The sequence below is a fragment of the Mobula hypostoma genome, chromosome 2, assembly GCF_963921235.1.
Source record: "Mobula hypostoma chromosome 2, sMobHyp1.1, whole genome shotgun sequence".
NCBI lineage: Eukaryota > Metazoa > Chordata > Chondrichthyes > Myliobatiformes > Myliobatidae > Mobula > Mobula hypostoma.
Genome location: NC_086098.1, coordinates 22,163,798 through 22,182,253, shown reverse-complemented (window position 1 = coordinate 22,182,253; position 18,456 = coordinate 22,163,798). Strand labels below are relative to the sequence as shown.

Below are 18,456 nucleotides of genomic sequence, written 5' to 3'. Positions count from 1 at the left end.
AGTATGTCAAGATCCACTTACTACCAAAGCATAAATTGGCTTGACCTTGCTCCAAGTACTTTCCAATTAAATACATTGCTTCAATGGATTAAATGTACAACAGGGTACATGCTTTGCAAGCTAAAGTCTGTTGTAAATTTTGTAACATTTACATTGTTTCCTTCATTGAAGAAGCTGAAAAATCACATAACTAATAAGCATTTTATACAGCTATTTTTCATGTAGGTTCTTCAGTTATAAATAGATACATTAAAAAGCAAGCTGGGGCATGTTTAATATTCAGCCATAGAACAATTTGAATAATTACACCAGTCACTTTAGCTACAATACTCAATTAGAGTTGCTGCCTAGAAGTACCAGAGCACTGTAGATAAAGTCCTAATTGACATCCAGAGAAATCTACACAGCATAAATGCTGCATCACAAGGGAAGTGCGAGGAACTTGAAAGATAGCTGGCTAGAATTTGGATTGAACCTAATATTTCCTGTGAACTGACATTGTTGTGCTTAGTGCTAATACAATTGGGTCCATCTAAAAAGATCACAAAATTGGTCAAAAGCAGGTGTGTAATAATATTAGAGTATGTTGCCCCCCCAAAAAACGAAGTGTATGACCTGTGTGATTGTCAGCAGGTCCTGGTTAATGCCTGCACAGCCACTGACTCTGCTGCTCGGCCGTCCAGGAAGGGCTTCAGTCCTTAAAGTCGCACTCTGCATGCAAATGGAGAGCAGCCACTTCTTTTTTCTAGACACAATACACCTCCCTTTAAGGATTAACCATAAGCAATGCAGGCTGGTTTATATGGTGTTACACCAGAAGACCATGAAACATGGGAGCAGAAACGGACCATTCATCCCATTCCATCCTGGCTGATTGATTATCCCCCTCAACCCCATCCTCCTGACTTCTCCAAGTAATGTTTGATGCCCTCGCTAATCAAGAAGCTTTTAACCTCCACTTTAAATGCACACAATGACTTGGCTTCCACAACTCTCTGTGGCAATAAATTCTACAGATTTACCCCTCTGGCAAAATAAATGTTTCCTCACCTCTGTTCTGAAGGGATCTCCTTCTCTTCTGAGGCCGGGCCTTCTGGTCCCAGACTGTAGATTCCTTATTGGATAAGGCAAAAGAAAATCTGTTGGGTCATAAAGACAGGGCAGACAATTTAAGTAAGTATTCTATGTCTGTCTATATGGATGGAAACGCAGAAAACTTCCTGGAGGTACTAGAGAATACCAGGTCTAGAGTGAACAATGAAGTTGAAAGAGCTCTCAAATCTAAAACTATGTGTCAAAGTATTTGGATAAAAAGTATGCTGCCCAGGTAATGAGTCATTTATTCAGCCAGATAATCTTGGCTATGCTCTCTTCTTACAATTGCCATCAGGCAGGAGGTACAGAAACTTCAGGCTCCATGTGCAGGAAACCCTACAACCATGCTGAACCCGGCATAGATAACTTCAGTCACCACTCTGAACTGATTCTATGACCCATAGTCTAATTTTCGAGGACTCTTTACAACACATGCTAGCAGTATTTTTTTTTTGCTGTTTGCCATCTTTTGCACATTAGCCATTTGTAAATCTTTGTTTATGCATAGTTTATTTGTAAAAATTCCATTGTATTTCATTTTTTTCCTGTGAGTGTCAAGGTTGTATATGGTAACATATACATACATATCTTGATAATAAATTTAATTTTTGAACTTTGAATGTTTGATATGTTCTACTCTGATACGGATTATTGAAATTAAGTCTAAATCCTACAACTCAAAAGTCAGAGACCAAAGTTCAAAGTAAATTTATAATCAAAGTAAATTTTACCGTTCAACACATTTCTGATACTTCCAATAAAGTGGACCGTTTCATTGTTGAATATTCTAGACAGCATAGATAATCATATGAAATGAGGTCTCATTACATGCACAGATTTTCCGAGTATCAAATGTGTCAGTCAGACTCCTGATGACACTGAATGTTTTGCTAACACATCGCTATCTCCAGCAGATATGACATTTCATACCATTGCCAAATAAATCTTCACCCATTCATTTCTTGGTTGGAGACCCTGAATTCCTTTTTAAACACATTTCAGTGGAAGTTATATTTTATAATATACCTATTTCTCCATTCAATAAAGTATTTTACTCTCTAATTCCTTGTAGATCAGGGACAGATTTTATCATTGTACAACAGTGATTCTAGATTCTAGTAATTATCCCTTTTTTTTGTTATTTTCACTGAAATCAAGGAACGGTCCATTGCCCTCTGGGCTTTATAAGCATTTACATGGGGTTCAAGGTAAAATATACCAAAAGGTAAATTTTGCCCTATTTTTATTGCCCATCAGATTTTCTTCTGCCTTATTCATAAGAAACCTACAGTCTAGGACCAGAGGGCACAGCCTTAGAATATGAGATCCCCTTAGAAAAGAGAGGAGAAGGAATTTATTTAGCCAGAGGGTGAATCTGCAGATTTCATTGCCACAGAAAACTGCGGAGGTCAAGTAACTCTGTGTATTTAAAGTGGGTGCTGTTGTAGTCCATCCACTTCAAGTTTTAATGTGTCCTGCATGCAGTGATTCTCTTCTGCACGCCACTGTTGTTGTGCTTAGTTATTTGAGTTACTGTTGCCTTCCTGTCAGTTTGACCATTCTCTTTGAACCTCATTAACAAGGCATTTTCACCCACAGATATTTGTTTTTCACACTATTCTCTGTAAATGCTAGAGACTGAAAATCCCAAGGGGATCAGCAGTTTCTGAAATATTCAAACCACCCCATCTGGCACCAATAGTCATTCCAAGGCCAAAATCACTTGGATAACATATTCTCCCCATTCTGATGTCTGGTCTGAACAACTGGACCTCTTGACCATGTCTGCATGAATTATGCATTGAGTTGCTGCCACATGATAGGCTGAGCAGATATTTGCATTAGCCAGCAGGTGTACAGTACATGTCTACCTAATAAAATAGCTTCTGTGTGTATAATGTACTCTCATAAAAACATTAAATCAACAAGCTGATAATCCATTGGATTCTGCCAAGTGATAGGACTCTGATCTTTATTTTCAAACAGCTGTTTCCTTATGAAACGTGAGTCATTTCCACAGTCATGCTAAGACAGTGGTGCCTATAAGCATTTGCCATTGAAAGATACTTCAAAGGATAGGAGACAACTGGTGTGCCATGAAAAGAAATTACAGTAGAAATTAGGTGACAACCTTTGTGGAAATCTTACCTCCTGATAAACAGGAAGGTTGATAGTGGAGGCTTTAATTGGGTGATGCTGAAACTTGAGCTGACAGGTCAAACATCAGGTGGTATCAATTTGAAGCAAGTGGCAGGGTTCAAGGAGAGCTGAGAGAAACAATTTGACTCAGACTTTTGTCCAAATAAGATTTGTTTGAATAGATACATGGATGGTAGGGGTATGGAGAGTTATGGTCCCAGTGTAGGTTGATAGGACTAGGCAGTTTAAATGGTTTGGCATGGACTAGATGGGCCAAAGGGCCTGTTTCTCTGCTCTACTTTTCTATGACTATGACTTTAAACGTGAAGGTTAATGCCCCCAACTTGTGTTCCTGGTGCACATCTTCATTGATCAGCTATTTACATTTGAGGTTTTAAAGTGAGGTCAGTTCAACTCCATGTTGTAATTTCTGGTACATATTTCTCCAAGAGGACCTCAAACTTGTCCTAAGGCTTGGAGGCTTGTGTGCCTGAATGATCTAGGAAGCTATGCTGGCTAGTGTCAGGGCCTTGTTCTTTGGCTCTGCTAGGGTTACCCATGCCAAACAAATCAAAAGCCAGAGGCCAGACTAAGCTTGGTCCACTGGTCCACCATGTTCAGGCGTTCAGCTCAGGGTTAACAACCAGGACTAGTCAAAAAACAATTGTTACGGAACCAGCAATGAAGGATCCTTCTATACAGGCAGAGATGGAGAACCTTCATTGCTGGCCTAAATACCAGCGGTGGTAATGAGCAGTGATTACTCCTCACAGGCAAAGTGGAACATATGCCAAGCAAAATTTGATCTAATGCAACACACATAAAAGTTGCTGGTGAACGCAGCAGGCCAGGCAGCATCTCTAGGAAAAGGTACAATCGACATTTCGGGCCGAGACCCTTCGTCAGGACCCTTCGAAGGGTCTCGGCCCGAAACATCAACTGTACCTCTTCCTAGAGATGCTGCCTGGCCTGCTGCGTTCACCAGCAACTTTTATGTGTGTTGCTTGAAATTCCAGCGTCTGCAGATTTCCTCATGTTTGCGTTTGATCTAATGCACTATGTTCGAACATACAACCTGCTTTAATTGGCAGAAATAACATATCCAGTCAGTAAATTTTGTGGATCTGTAATTAAAACTTCCATAATCAAAGATCAAATACTTTTTTTTTGCATTTGCTTAATTCATGATGTAGGATTTTGGGATTCCTAGCTTTATGTAGGCTAAAATAATCTTGAACATCTTTATTTGTGTGCCTTTCAAGGTTGGCTTCCAGCAGTTCATTTACCATATTTTTTTGTACCTGTTTTGTAATTATAGAGAGAATTTTCGTAAAACATAAAATTAACAATTTTAATCACTATAGACATAGTTATAAATTGAGGTATGAATCTATTTGATATTGTGTCCTTGAAATAATGGAAGACAAAGGAGTTCTTCGTCTTATCGCATTATTGTTTTATTTTCATTTTTAATGACTGTTTAGTTCCTCCAGTTCATTATATGTTTATGTTCATTTACATAATGTCAGTCATCAAATTTGCACTCTTCGCTTTGGAGGTTAACATGCTTTAATTGAATTGCAAAATTAGCATTTGTTCACCCTGGATGATGTGTAATCACATGCTAAATTTAAACTTTCATTTGACATTCAAGAATGCAATTCAAGTTCGACACTCTTAATAAAGTTTCAATACTGCCGCCAGATTTAAAGCCATATTACATGACATACATTGACATGCAAGAAAATACATTGAAGTAATTCTAATGTAACGTTACCAATGTGAAGGGCACTATGTACTGCTACATTATTTGGGTTCATGCTTGGGTTGCATTGCTTTCCGATCTCGGCAATTTATTTGCAAGGGTTTTGTCACCATATGAGGATCCAATCAACACACTGAAGATGTCTCCTCACATGGTGATAAAATGTTTGCAAATAAAGTGCCAAGATCGGAGAACAACTCAAACCAACAAGCAGCCAGGGTTAGTCCAATCTAAAATGATTCCAGGATTGAATGGCTTGTCATATGAAGAGCATTTGATGGCTCTGGGACTGTATTTACAGAAATTCAGAAGAATGAGGGTTGACCTCATTGAAACCTGTCAACTGGTGAAAGGCCTTCCTTGATAGAGCGGATGTGGAGAGGATGTTTCTTATAGTGGGAGAGTCTCAGACCAGATGACACAGCCTCAGAATAGGGGCGCCCTTCATCACTGGAGATGAGGAAGAATTTCTTTAGCCAGAGAATGGTGAATCTGTGGAATTCTTTGCCACAGGCAGCTGCGGATGCCAAGTCTTTATATATATTTAAGGCAGTGGTTGATAGATTCAGAGAAACATAGAAAATAGGTGCAGGAGTAGGCCATTCGGCCCTTTGAGCCTGCACCGCCATTCAGTATGATCGTGGCTGATCATCCAACTCAGAACCCTGTACCAGCCTTCCCTCCATACCATTCTTGACTGGTCAGTGCATGAAGGGATATGGGGAGAAGGCAGGAGATTGGGGCTGAGAGGAAAATTGGATCAGCCAAGATGAAATGGCAGAACAGACTCGATGGGCCAAATGGCCTAATCTGCTCCTATATCTTATATAAACCATTCTTCCCAGCTGTTTCCTCTTCTCCAATCAGCTGCTAGGATACACACATCAGTAAAACAATCACAGCTGAATCTTGGCAGTGTATTTTATTATAGCAGACAATTACATTACTGTGCAAAAGACTTAGGGACACATATATAACTAGGGTGCCTAAGATTTTTGCACAGTACTGAATTTTAATTAATCTTTTTTAGAAAGATGCACTTTGTTTGTAAATAGTTGGCATTAGCATTCAATATATTAATAAGTCTACCTCCAGTGTCTCACTTAGGGACTTATATCATCTTTAACCTTTATCAAAAAGATGCCAATCATAATTCAGTGTTATTTCCAAAAAGTTCTTTGAATATTGTATGCAGTTTCAAATTACGAACTCAAAAGCAATTGGGAGACATTAGGGGCAATGTTGAAATTGGGATGGTAGAAACTGTAGCTGATTTTCATTTCACTTGCGCTCAATAAAAGTAACTGTTTGTGGTACCTGATCTGCAATGTAGCACCTACACCCTGAGAAAGGGCTGCTTGCTTTTGGATGGGGATCAGGTGACAGGCGAACACAGTTGGTCGTTGATGCAAAATGACACATATCACTGTGTCGATGTACATGTGACAAAGAAAACTATTCTTATCATGAACCGATATCAAAACAGCTTGGATGGGTGCAGCCGAGTAAATAGGCTGTGCTAGATTCATACCATGAAGAATAAGCCAAAATTAATAGATTACTGCTTCTGCAATTTTTATAATCAGAATCATGTTTATCATTGCTAACATACAGTAAGTCATGAAAACAAAGAGAAAGAGCTATAATATTGGTAATTCTTTTCTATGTTTATGTAGGGAGCATAAGTTATGTGTTATGGATAAAGTGAACTGAATTGCTCGATTTCAGTGGCTACAATTTCAATGCAGTTCTATAGACAGGAAGTGTATACTGTACCTAGTTTTTTCGTTCCTTTCAAGAAGAGGAGATGTTGTGGTAGTTAATGGATTAATCCTGTGCCACTCAGTTAGCTTCTCCCACCTGGGAGGATCTCACATAGTGTACAAGCAGAGTAATCGATAAAGTTCAGTTGAACAGCCTGCACGCTGCTGGCCCAGTGTGTCTGCACTTTCCCTCAATATTGAACACAACATGTCATGACATTCTCATTTTGTGGCAGCAGCACAGTGCAATACAAAAAATACCCTATAAATTATAGTAATAAATACAGAAATAAAAATTAAAGAAGTTGTGCAAAAGGAGAGCAAAAACGAGTGTGATATTGTTCAGTTGTTTGTTTATCATCTGATCTCTATCCAGAGGCAAGGGTTGCTTTCTCAAGGTATAGGTCCAACACTGGTAAGCAAACATCAATCGAATTAGGAAAGTAATGATGTCTAAAGGTACATTTTGTACAGACACTAATGTGGGCTTTTCTACAGAACTAAAAATTACGTGGAAATGAAACTGAGGTGTGGAATAAATATACCACAGACTGATTCCATAATCATTGATTAAGAATTTAAATTTCTATTTCACAATGACAAAATAAGCTCCAGCGACATCCTCCTGCTTCAACTATACACATACCCTCAGTGGCCACTTCTTAGGTACCTCCTGTACCTAAAGTGGTCACTGACTGTACGTTTGTGGTCTTCTGCTGCTGTATTCAAGATTCCAAATTGTTTAATGTAATTTCCAGTACATAGAAACATAGAAACATAGAAAATAGGTGCGGGAGTAGGCCATTCGGCCCTTCGAGCCTGCACCACCATTTATTATGATCATGGCTGATCATCCAACTCAGAACCCTGTACCTGCCTTCCCTCCATACCCGCTGATCCTCATAGCCACAAGGGCCATATCTAACTCCCTCTTAAATATAGCCAATGAACTGGCCTCAACTGTTTCCTGTGGCAGAGAATTCCACAGATTCACCACTCTCTCTGTGAAGAAGTTTTTCCTAATCTCAGTCCTAAAAGGCTTCCCCCTTATCCTCAAACTGTGAGCCCTCATTCTGGACTTCCCCAACATCAGGAACAATCCCCCTGCATCTAGCATGTCCAATCCCTTTAGGATTTTATACATTTCAATCAGATCCCCCCTCAATCTTCTAAATTCCAACGAGTACAAGCCCAGTTCATCCAGTCTTTCTTCATATGAAAGTCCTGCCATCCCAGGAATCAATCTGGTGAACCTTCTTTGTACTCCCTCTATGGCAAGGATGTCTTTCCTCAGATTAGGGGACCAAAACTGCACACAATACTCCAGGTGTGGTCTCACCAAGGCCTTGTACAACTGCAGTAGTACCTTCCTGCTCCTGTACTCGAATCCTCTCGCTATAAATGCCAGCATACCATTCGCCTTTTTCACCGCCTGCTGTACCTGCATGCCCACTTTCAATGACTGGTGTATAATGACACCCAGGTCTCATTGCACCTCCCCTTTTCCTAATCGGCCACCATTCAGATAATAATCTGTTTTCTTATTTTTGCCACCAAAGTGGATAACTTCACATTTATCCACATTAAATTGCATCTGCCATGAATTTGCCCACTCACCCAACCTATCCAAGTCACCCTGCATCCTCTTGGCATCCTCCTCACAGCTGACACTGCTGCCCAGCTTCGTGTCATCCGCAAACTTGGAGATGCTGCATTTAATTTCCTCATCCAAGTCATTAATATATATTGTAAACAACTGGGGTCCCAGCACTGAGCCTTGCGGTACCCCACTAGTCACTGCCTGCCATTCTGAAACGGTCCCGTTTATTCCCACTCTTTGCTTCCTGTCTGCTAACCAATTCTCTATCCACATCAATACCTTACCCCCAATACCGTGTGCTTTAAGTTGCACATTAATCTCCTGTGTGGGACCTTGTCAAAAGCCTTTTGAAAATCCAAATATACCACATCCACTGGTTCTCCCCTATCCACTCTACTAGTTACATCCTCAAAAAATTCTATGAGATTCGTCAGACATGATTTTCCTTTCACAAATCCAAGCTGACTTTGTCCGATGATTTCACTGCTTTCCAAATGTGCTGTTATCACATCTTTGATAACTGACTCCAGCAGTTTCCCCACCACCGACGTTAGGCTAACCGGTCTATAATTCCCCGGTTTCTCTCTCCCTCCTTTTTTAAAAAGTGGGATTACATTAGCCACCCTCCGATCCTCAGGAACTAGTCCAGAATCTAACGAGTTTTGAAAAATTATCACTAATGCATCCACTATTTCTTGGGCTACTTCCTTAAGCACTCTGGGATGCAGACCATCTGGCACTGGGGATTTATCTGCCTTTAATCCCTCCAATTTACCTAACACCACTTCCCTACTAACATATATTTCGCTCAGTTCCTCCATCTCACTGGACCCTCTGTCCCCTACTATTTCTGGAAGATTATTTATGTCCTCCTTAGTGAAGACAGAACCAAAGTAATTATTCAATTGGTCTGCCATGTCCTTGCTCCCCGTAATCAATTCACCTGTTTCTGTCTGTAGGGGACCTACATTTGTCTTTACCAGTCTTTTCCTTTTTACATATCTATAAAAGCTTTTACAGTCAGTTTTTATGTTCCCTGCCAGTTTTCTCTCATAATCTTTTTTCCCCTTCCTAATTAAGCCCTTTGTCCTCCTCTGCTGAACTCTGAATTTCTCCCAGTCCTCAGGTGAGCCACTTTCTCTGGCTAATTTGTATGCTTCTTCTTTGGAATTGATACTATCCCTAATTTCTCTTGTCAGCCACGGGTGCACTACCTTCCTTGATTTATTCTTTTGCCAAACTGGGATGAACAATTGTTGTAGTTCATCCATGCAATCTTTAAATGCTTGCCATTGCATATCCACCATCAATCCTTTAAGTGTCATTTGCCAGTCTATCTTAGCTAATTCACGTCTCATACCTTCAAAGTTACCCCTCTTTAAGTTCAGAACCTTTGTTTCTGAATTAACTATGTCACTCTCCATCTTAATGAAGAATTCCACCATATTATGGTCACTCTTACCCAAGGGGCCTCTCACGACAAGATTGCTAATTAACTCTTCCTCATTGCTCAAAACCCAGTCCAGAATAGTCTGCTCTCTAGTTGGTTCCTCGGCATGTTGGTTCAAAAAACCATCCCGCATACATTCCAAGAAATCCTCTTCCTCAGCACCTTTACCAATTTGGTTCACCCAATCTACATGTAGATTGAAGTCACCAATTATAACTGCTGTTCCTTTATTGCACACATTTCTAATTTCCTGTTTAATACCATCTCCGACCTCACTACTACTGTTAGGTGGCCTGTACACAACTCCCACCAGCGTTTTCTGCCCTTTAGTGTTACGCAGCTCTACCCATATCGATTCCACATCTTCCCGGCTTATGTCCTTCCTTTCTATTGCATTAATCTCATCTTTAACCAGCAACGCCACCCCACCTCCTTTTCTTTCATGTCTATCCCTCCTGAATATTGAATATCCCTGAACGTTGAGCTCCCATCCTTGGTCACCCTGGAGCCATGTCTCTGTGATCCCAACTGTATCATAATCATTAATAACAATCTGCACTTTCAATTCATCCACCTTGTTACGAATGCTCCTTGCATTAACACACAAAGCCTTCAGGCGCTCTTTTACAACTCTCTTAGCCCTTATACAATTATGTTGAAAAGTGGCCCTTTTTGATGCTTGCCCTGGATTTGTTGGCCTGCCACTTTTACTCTTCTCCTTAGTACTTTTTGCTTCTACCCTCACTTTACACCCCTCTGTCTCTCTGCACTGGTTCCCATCTCCCTGTTGTGAACTAACCTCCTCTCGCGTCGCCTCTTTAATTTGATTCCCACCCCGCAACCATTCTAGTTTAAAATCACCTCAGTAGCCCTCGCTAATCTCCCTGCCAGGATATTGTTCCCCCTAGGATTCAAGTGTAACCCGTCCTTTTTGTACAGGTCACGCCTGCGCCAAAATAGGTCCCAATGATCCAAAAACTTGAGTCCCTGCCTCCTGCTCCAATCCCTCAGCCACGCATTTATCCTCCACCTCATCGCATTCCTACTCTCACTGTCGCGTGGCACAGGCAGTAATCCTTTACACAAGTGTAAAGGAGAACAAAATACTTCCTGCTGTGCCCCAATTAACCAGAATCTACTGTATTAGTAAAGAAAAAGAGAATATTACATTGTGATGTTTGAATTTAGCTTCTTTAAATCTACATGGCTCTATGGACCTGTGGCATATCACCACCTCATACGGATGTAATAAGAAATAATTATCAAATGCTAATTTCATATGATTGAAAGCAGCAGTTGCTGTGGAGCACTTTGCTCAGAATGGCAAGTGTGCTGCGGTTTTGGCACAAGCTAAAGCTAAGGACATAAGATGTAAAGCCTCCCTAAAATTTCCCACAACCAGTGCCAAGAGTCTTTACTGACCGTGTTTACTTAACTGGTATTTGGATTACAGCTGCAAATGTTCACTGTAAAATTTGGTCTGGTGTAATCTAGCCTTAGTTTCCAATGTTTATAATGAGAAACACTGTTAACAAGAAATGTATTCACAATATTTTTGAATTAAAGGGGGAAAGGATGGCCAAGGGCCTGAATTTGATTAAGAACTGGAGAAGTTAAGTTATATAAAGTTAAAAAGGATAATAATTTCTTTTTGTGCACTATCTGTATCATATTCATTTTAGTGAATTAATTTCTATGTACTTTATTTTATAGAGACGCCTGCTGTTGCTAAACCAGGTAATAAAATTCTGATTAAATAATGTATTTTGTATATAGACTTTAACACTACAAGACATAGGAGCCGATTTAGGCTATTAGGGCCATTGAGTCTGCTCTGTCATTTGGTCTTGGTTGATTATCTTTCCCTTTAACTCCAATCCCCTGCCTTCTTTTCGTGTCCTTACTAATCAAGAACATAACAACCTCCACTTTAGATATACCTAATTACTTGGCATCCCCAGCCAACTGCTGAGAGTTGAAAACTAAGTGCAAATTATTTATTTGCTTGTCTTTTAAATCAAAAGCACTTCCCTGTATATTTTAATGTCACGTTATCTTCTCAAACATTTTTTAAAGAAATAGCTTTGTCATAGTGATAGATTGGTTGTGATATTGGATAGCTTAAGGTAGAGCAAGTCTTATTATCCCGGGCTGGGTGAGAATTTATTGAGTGGCCTGAATAAATACAATTTCCTTCCACATTAAACTTAGCTCTTGACATCGAAAGTTTATAGGTACAATGGACAACCGTAAGCTGGTGTTTGGAGGAAAGCATGGGGGATGTCTGAGGTAGAGAGCGGTAGGTGTGGGGAATGTGCTGCCAAGTGTGATGGTAGAGGCGGAAACATTAGGGGCATTTAAGAGACTCTTAGATATAAGGCATCCGTTAGTCTTGCGAGACCATGGATCTGCACCTGGAAAGTCTTCACTCTCCAGGGCGCAGGCCTGGGAAAGGTTGTATGGAAGACCAGCAGTTGCCCATGTTGCAAGTCTCCCCTCTCCATGACACCAATGTTGTCCAAGGGCCCATTAGGACCCATACAGCTTGGCACCAGTGTTGTTGTAGACCAATGTGTGGTTAAGTGCCTTGCTCAAGGACACAACACGCTGCCTCAGCTGGGGCTTAAACTCATGACCTTCAGGTCGCTAGTCGAATGCCTTAACCACTTGGCCACGTGCCCACACTAAATCTTAGACAGACACATGGATAAAAGTAAAATGGGTTATGTGGGAGGGGAGGGTTAGATTAATCTTACAGTGGGTTAAAGGGTTGGCAGAACATCAAGGGCTGAAAGGCCTGGACTGCATTGTACTGTTCTATGTTCCATGGTGATGGAGGATGTCAATATTGCCAGTTTCCTCCACTCTGATATTCTCTACATTTGTAGTGGGAAGGAAATGAGCAATATTGCTCCCTGGAGACAGGAATAACCTGGGCAAGCAAACATGCTCACTGATTCAATGATAGACAACTTGAGAAACAAAGCTAGGGTCTTAAATTGACCCCTATTAAATCAAATCACATTTGTGAGGATGAAACAAAAATAATATTCATATTAAGACCTGAAGGAGAATCTCACCCACTAGAACTCTTCTGTGACCAATGAGCAATCACCAATCTGCAAGGTAAGTGGCTTTACAGAATTGATTGTTGTCCAGATAGCACAGGAGTTTCTATCAGCGTAACAAGCTTAAATCCTTACACTTCAAAGGTTCCTTCTATTGTCAAATTATGAATGTACAATACAACTCTGATATTCGTCTTCTCCAAATAGCCATGAAATACAGAAAAAACGTGGGTTTTGTTGAAAGAAAAAGACATCACCCCCTCTACATGAAAAAGAAAAAGAAACAAAACTCATAAACCCCAAACCCCCCACCCCTTCCCTCACACAAAAACTAACAGATCACCCACATAGAAAACTGCAGCTGGAACGTCAAACCCCAAACTCCCAAGCCCCTCTCCCTCGCATAAAAACTCATAGATCACCCTCATGGAAAATGGCAGCTAGAACATCAAAAACACCAATTCCCCAACCCCTCCCTCGCAAAAACGGAACAGTGACAATAGCATCAAACCCCCAACCCCTCCCTCGCAAAAAAGAACAGTGACAATAGCATCAAACCTCAACTCCCTTGCTCACACACAAAAATGAATAGATCACCCACACAGAATAATCACCAACAAGAGCATCAGACCTCAAATCTCTAAGCCCCTCCCGCACAAAAAGTAACAAATCACTCACACATCAATCACCATTAAGAAAGATAGCAAAGAAAACTGAAGGAAAGCAATATGAACTACAGTCCAATAATCACATAAACCTCAGAGTTTCAAAAACATCCTCCTGTTCGCATTGGAGAGAGCGGGCACATGAACTTTGCCTTTGACAAGGTCCCGCATGGGAGGTTAGTTAGGAAAATTCAGTCGCTAGGTATACATGGAGAGGTGGTAAGTTGGATTAGACATTGGCTCAATGGAAGAAGCCAAAGAGTGGTAGTAGACAATTGCTTCTCCGAGTGGAGGCCTGTGACTAGTGGTGTGCCACAGGGATCAGTGCTGGGTCCATTGTTATTTGTCATCTGTATCAATGATCTGGATGATAATGTGGTAAATTGGATCAGCAAATTTGCTGATGATACAAAGATTGGAGGTGTAGTAAACAGTGAAGAAGGTTTTCAGAGCCTGCAGAGGGACTTGGACCAGCTGGAAAAATGGGCTGAAAAATGGCAGATGGAGTTTAATACAGACAAGTGTGAGGTGTTGCACGTTGGAAGGACAAACCAAGGTAGAACATACAGGGTTAATGGTAAGGCACTGAGGAGTGCAGTGGAACAGAGGGATCTGGGAATACAGATAGAAAATTCCCTAAAAGTGTCGTCACAGGTAGATAGGGTCGTAAAGAGAGCTTTTGGTACATTGGCCTTTATTAATCAAAGTATTGAGTATAAGAGCTGGAATGTTATGATGAGGTTGTAAAAGGCATTGGTGAGGCTGAAGCTGGAGTATTGTGTTCAGTTTTGGTCACCAAATTACAGGAAGGATATAAATAAGGTTGAAAGAGTGCAGAGAAGGTTTACAAGGATGTTGCCGGGACTTGAGAAACTCAGTTACAGAGAAAGGTTGAATAGGTTAGGACTTTATTCCCTGGAGCGTAGAAGAATGAGGGGAGATTTGATAGAGGTATATAAAATTATGATGGGTATAGATAGAGTGAATGCAAGCAGGCTTTTTCCACTGAGGCAAGGGGAGAAAAAAACCAGAGGACATGGGTTAAGGGTGAGGGGGGAAAAGTTTAAAGGGAACATTGAGGGGGGGCCTTCTTCACACAGAGAGTGGTGGGAGTATGGAATGAGCTGCCAGATGAGGTGGTAAATGCGGGTTCTTTTTTAACATTTAAGAATAAATTGGACAGATACATGGATGGGAGGTGTATGGAGGGATATGGTCCATGTGCAGGTCAGTGGGACTAGGCAGAAAATGGTTCAGCACAGCCAAGAAGGGCCAAAAGGCCTGTTTCTGTGCCGTAGTTTTTCTAAGGTTTCTTTCTGACTCAGTCCTTCTATGAAGAGTGACCGCCACACCAGGTCCGAATGCCACTGACCCCGTGACCTCTATGGAGAGCAGCCTCTGACCTCCTCCACATTGCCTTTAACGCTCAGGCTTCCTCGACGCTTCGAAATAGCGTTGACCATGGTCCGGCGCCCTGTCTCTGGTTATCTCTGTGAGGCAGCTCATGCTCTCGGTCCTCTCCGGGGAGAGCAGAGCGCTAGATCTTAATTCTAATTAATACTAATTCCTCTGCTTCAATCAGCTTTCTCACTGCTGTTATTCCTCATAACTCCATCATACTCCTCTTCAAACCATCACCACACCCCTTGATTGTCCTTTCACTCTTGCCTACTATCTTATTGATTATTTTTTCCACAAATTCACCAGATATCCCCAGTCTTCCCCCTATCACCCTCATAGCTGGAAGCCTACAACTATTTTCAGCCATGTAGATATCAGGCTCCATTTTGTAGAAGAAATTGAATGTTGTCTAGGAAAGTATTGCTACCTAAAGGCGGGGAAGTTTCAGAATCAGAATCAGGCTTAATATCACCAGCGTATGTCGTGCAATTTGTTATTTTGCAGCAGCAGTAGTATGCAATGCATAATAGTAGAAACCTAATTTAGAACTGGCGGTAGCAGAGCATTGCATTCACAATGGCCGTAGGATTGACTTTGATGGTACAAAACTACTGTGTCACGCCAATGGCTTTTGAGTCCATCTGGTGAAGGGAGCCATTGAAATAAAACTAGTGGGAAAGAATTTTAACAAAGATGAAGGTCTCGCTCTAAGTAAGAACTGGAATTCGATCGTAAGCAAGGAGGGACAGCAAGCACCTGATTGGATGGGGATTAACCAATCAGGAAGGACGGGCAACTGGGGTATAAGTACATGCCCAGGCATCACCCCTGATGAAGATAGCTGAGTTTGTCAGCAAAACGTCGATTAAAGTCGACAAGTGTACCCAGCTGGAAGCCTGAGAAGAGTTTATACATTAATATTATTATTGTAAATTACAGTAAGAAGTATTATTATATATTTGTTAAAACTTAAATTAAATAAGTAGTGCAAAAGGAGAAAAAAAATACCATATAGTTTCCCAAGCTGTCAATATTTGCAGAAGAGATCCCACATTGGGCTCTACACACGAGGTGACATTTTCTCCGGAGAAGAACATTGGGGTCACTTATTGAAGGTGCTTTTTAATTGTCATCCTAGAAATCAATCATGCAACTATCTAATGCCAATTTCTTTATGATTCCAGAAAAGATTCAACATGAAAAAGAAGGTAAGAAAACTATATGAATTTTGACAGAGAGTCCAATTACAATGCATTCTTGTTATTAATTCATTGCCAGGATAGGCTCCCGAGTACAGATGCTTTGGCACAGTTTCTACTCGGGAGCCAATGGATGTACTTGGATCACTCTCTGTGACATCAAAGCTGGAGAAATTTTCATTGTTATATCAATAGTTTTCAAATAAAACTAATCAATAATGTACTGTAAAGACAAAAGAATTAGTGGAGGATTGTGGGACGTCTTCTTAAAGATACCACAGTCAACAACAGAAACAGTTTTATTTTGGTCACAGAAATGGTTGGTGGCCCATGAACCAACACAGAGACCTGTCACATGGGACTGCTCCATGTAACATTCGCCAACCTACTACCAAATGTGAAGGGAGAAGACTCTTGTTATACTTTGTAACTCCAAAACATAAAACTAATTGAACACAAAACATGGTGCTGGGGAATAACGTGTCTACTTTGCAGTTATTTAGTTAGGCACACACTTACGATGCAGTGGCGTAATGACTTAATGCTGTTCACGTAATCCTTGCGTATAACCCGCACTGAATAATGTAAACAACAAAGAATGCCTAATCAACCAATAAGTTTACAATGTTACTCAAATATTACTGAAGTATGAACTACACAATGATCCTCATTTGGCGACATCCCCACTGGGATCCCTCTCACTGCCTGATCGATTGCCCCGGTGTGCCCACACAGCAGATGACACTGAAGAAGTGGCAGCTGTGCTGGAGCACCCTGTACATGAAACTATTTCCTATGCGGCAAAAGCATAGCAGAGAACAAAGCCTGGAATATTTTCCTCTGCTGAGCTGAAACCTCCAAATACGGTTCCACTTGATTCACGGATAAAACCAAAAAGAAAACTTATTGAGAGCCTTGGCCAAGCAGTTAATTATAGCTGCCATTGACATGCATGACCACGGTGCATATCTGACAAGGCTGAAAGAATAGACTAATATAATAGTTAGGCAGACACTCAGATACCATTATAATGAAACAGGGAGATTTTCTGGTATAGTAAAACCCTGACAATCAAGCATGCTGAGGACTTTAGTGATGCCAGGGTGACAGATTACCAGGCTAATAGATATTACTCTAATCAATGCCCTCTAACTTCTTAATTCCCCTTTTTTTTTTAGATGTTACACAGTAGCATATTAAATTTCTCAAAGATGCAGGTAAATTTAAAGGGAATGAGGGAACCAGGGCTCCGGTTGGTCAGAATGGATCGTGGGGACTGGGGCTTCTGTGGGATCAAAGGGAGCATTAGAACTGGAGAACTGACAAGTTGAAAAGGAATGGAGAAAATATTATCCATTGAGCTTTGGGATTTTCAGATAATTGTACAGTAGTTTACCAGATTTTTACTGTATAGTGTGAAGAGCAATCTTCACTAAAAATGTTTGCCAAATGTGAGATTTGACCTTTTTCTCCACAGAAGTTGGAGTGTGGGTGCGAGTTAGAACAACCAGAACAGTCCTCGGGCAATGTGCCCCGACAGGCTTCCTTCGCTAGTTCTCTCCTGCTGTGCAGTTTTTAATGCTGTAGCATGCCTGTCAGGTTTTCAGTTCTAATAGGGAGTTTATGTTCTTCCTACTGAATATGAACTCCAAAGGTCCATGGTGATTAAGCTAGTGTTGCTTTCAGATAATTTGGTTAATATTTCAGAAGTAAAGGATGAGGTTTTGTTTACAATTTTAAGAAAAAAATATTCACACTTCTCCAAGAAGCACATTAAAATGAATATAACTTCCTTGTAAAATTAGCATATTTACCAAGTATATTGCATTTAATGTGAAATTTAAATTTTTGCTTTAAGCACATTAGAAACAGAATCATCTGGTAGCCAAAAATATGCCAATCAAATTGTTTCCTGTGGCGTTGGGAGAGGCACCTTGGACAAAAAGCACTAGGCACTCCCCCTCTAAGGCAATTGGTGACTAAACTAATGAGTTGTCAGAAAATTTGGTTAATATTCGGGAAGTTGAAATATTGCTTTGCGTAAATGAATGCTTACACAATTAAACCTTGTATTTCTGTTTTTTTAAGAACATGATTGCAGCCAAATGTAAGCCATAAACTATACTCCAATTGCAAAGCCTTTTTAGGCAGGTCAGGCAATTTCCGTGAAGAGGAAAACTGAGGTAATATTTTAAGTTGATGAAGGTGAAGGTAAATTGAGGCAAATACTGGACTTTGTTATTAAGACATTTGTTGACATTTAAGAGATTTGTGGTCCATAATGTGGGAGAAAGCTGAATAGTCTACGAAA

At 40.6% G+C, this 18,456-nt stretch overlaps 1 protein-coding gene across 1 annotated transcript in view; it reads left to right on the top strand.

The window, feature by feature from the left end:
* LOC134338322 (triadin-like) overlaps positions 1-18,456 on the top strand; it is a 426,556-nt gene that overhangs the window by 382,461 nt on the left and 25,639 nt on the right. The window contains exons 41-42 of the mRNA XM_063034074.1: positions 11,526-11,549; positions 16,131-16,154. Coding sequence (XP_062890144.1) covers positions 11,526-11,549; positions 16,131-16,154 — 48 coding nt within the window. The remainder of the gene's footprint in view (positions 1-11,525; positions 11,550-16,130; positions 16,155-18,456) is intronic.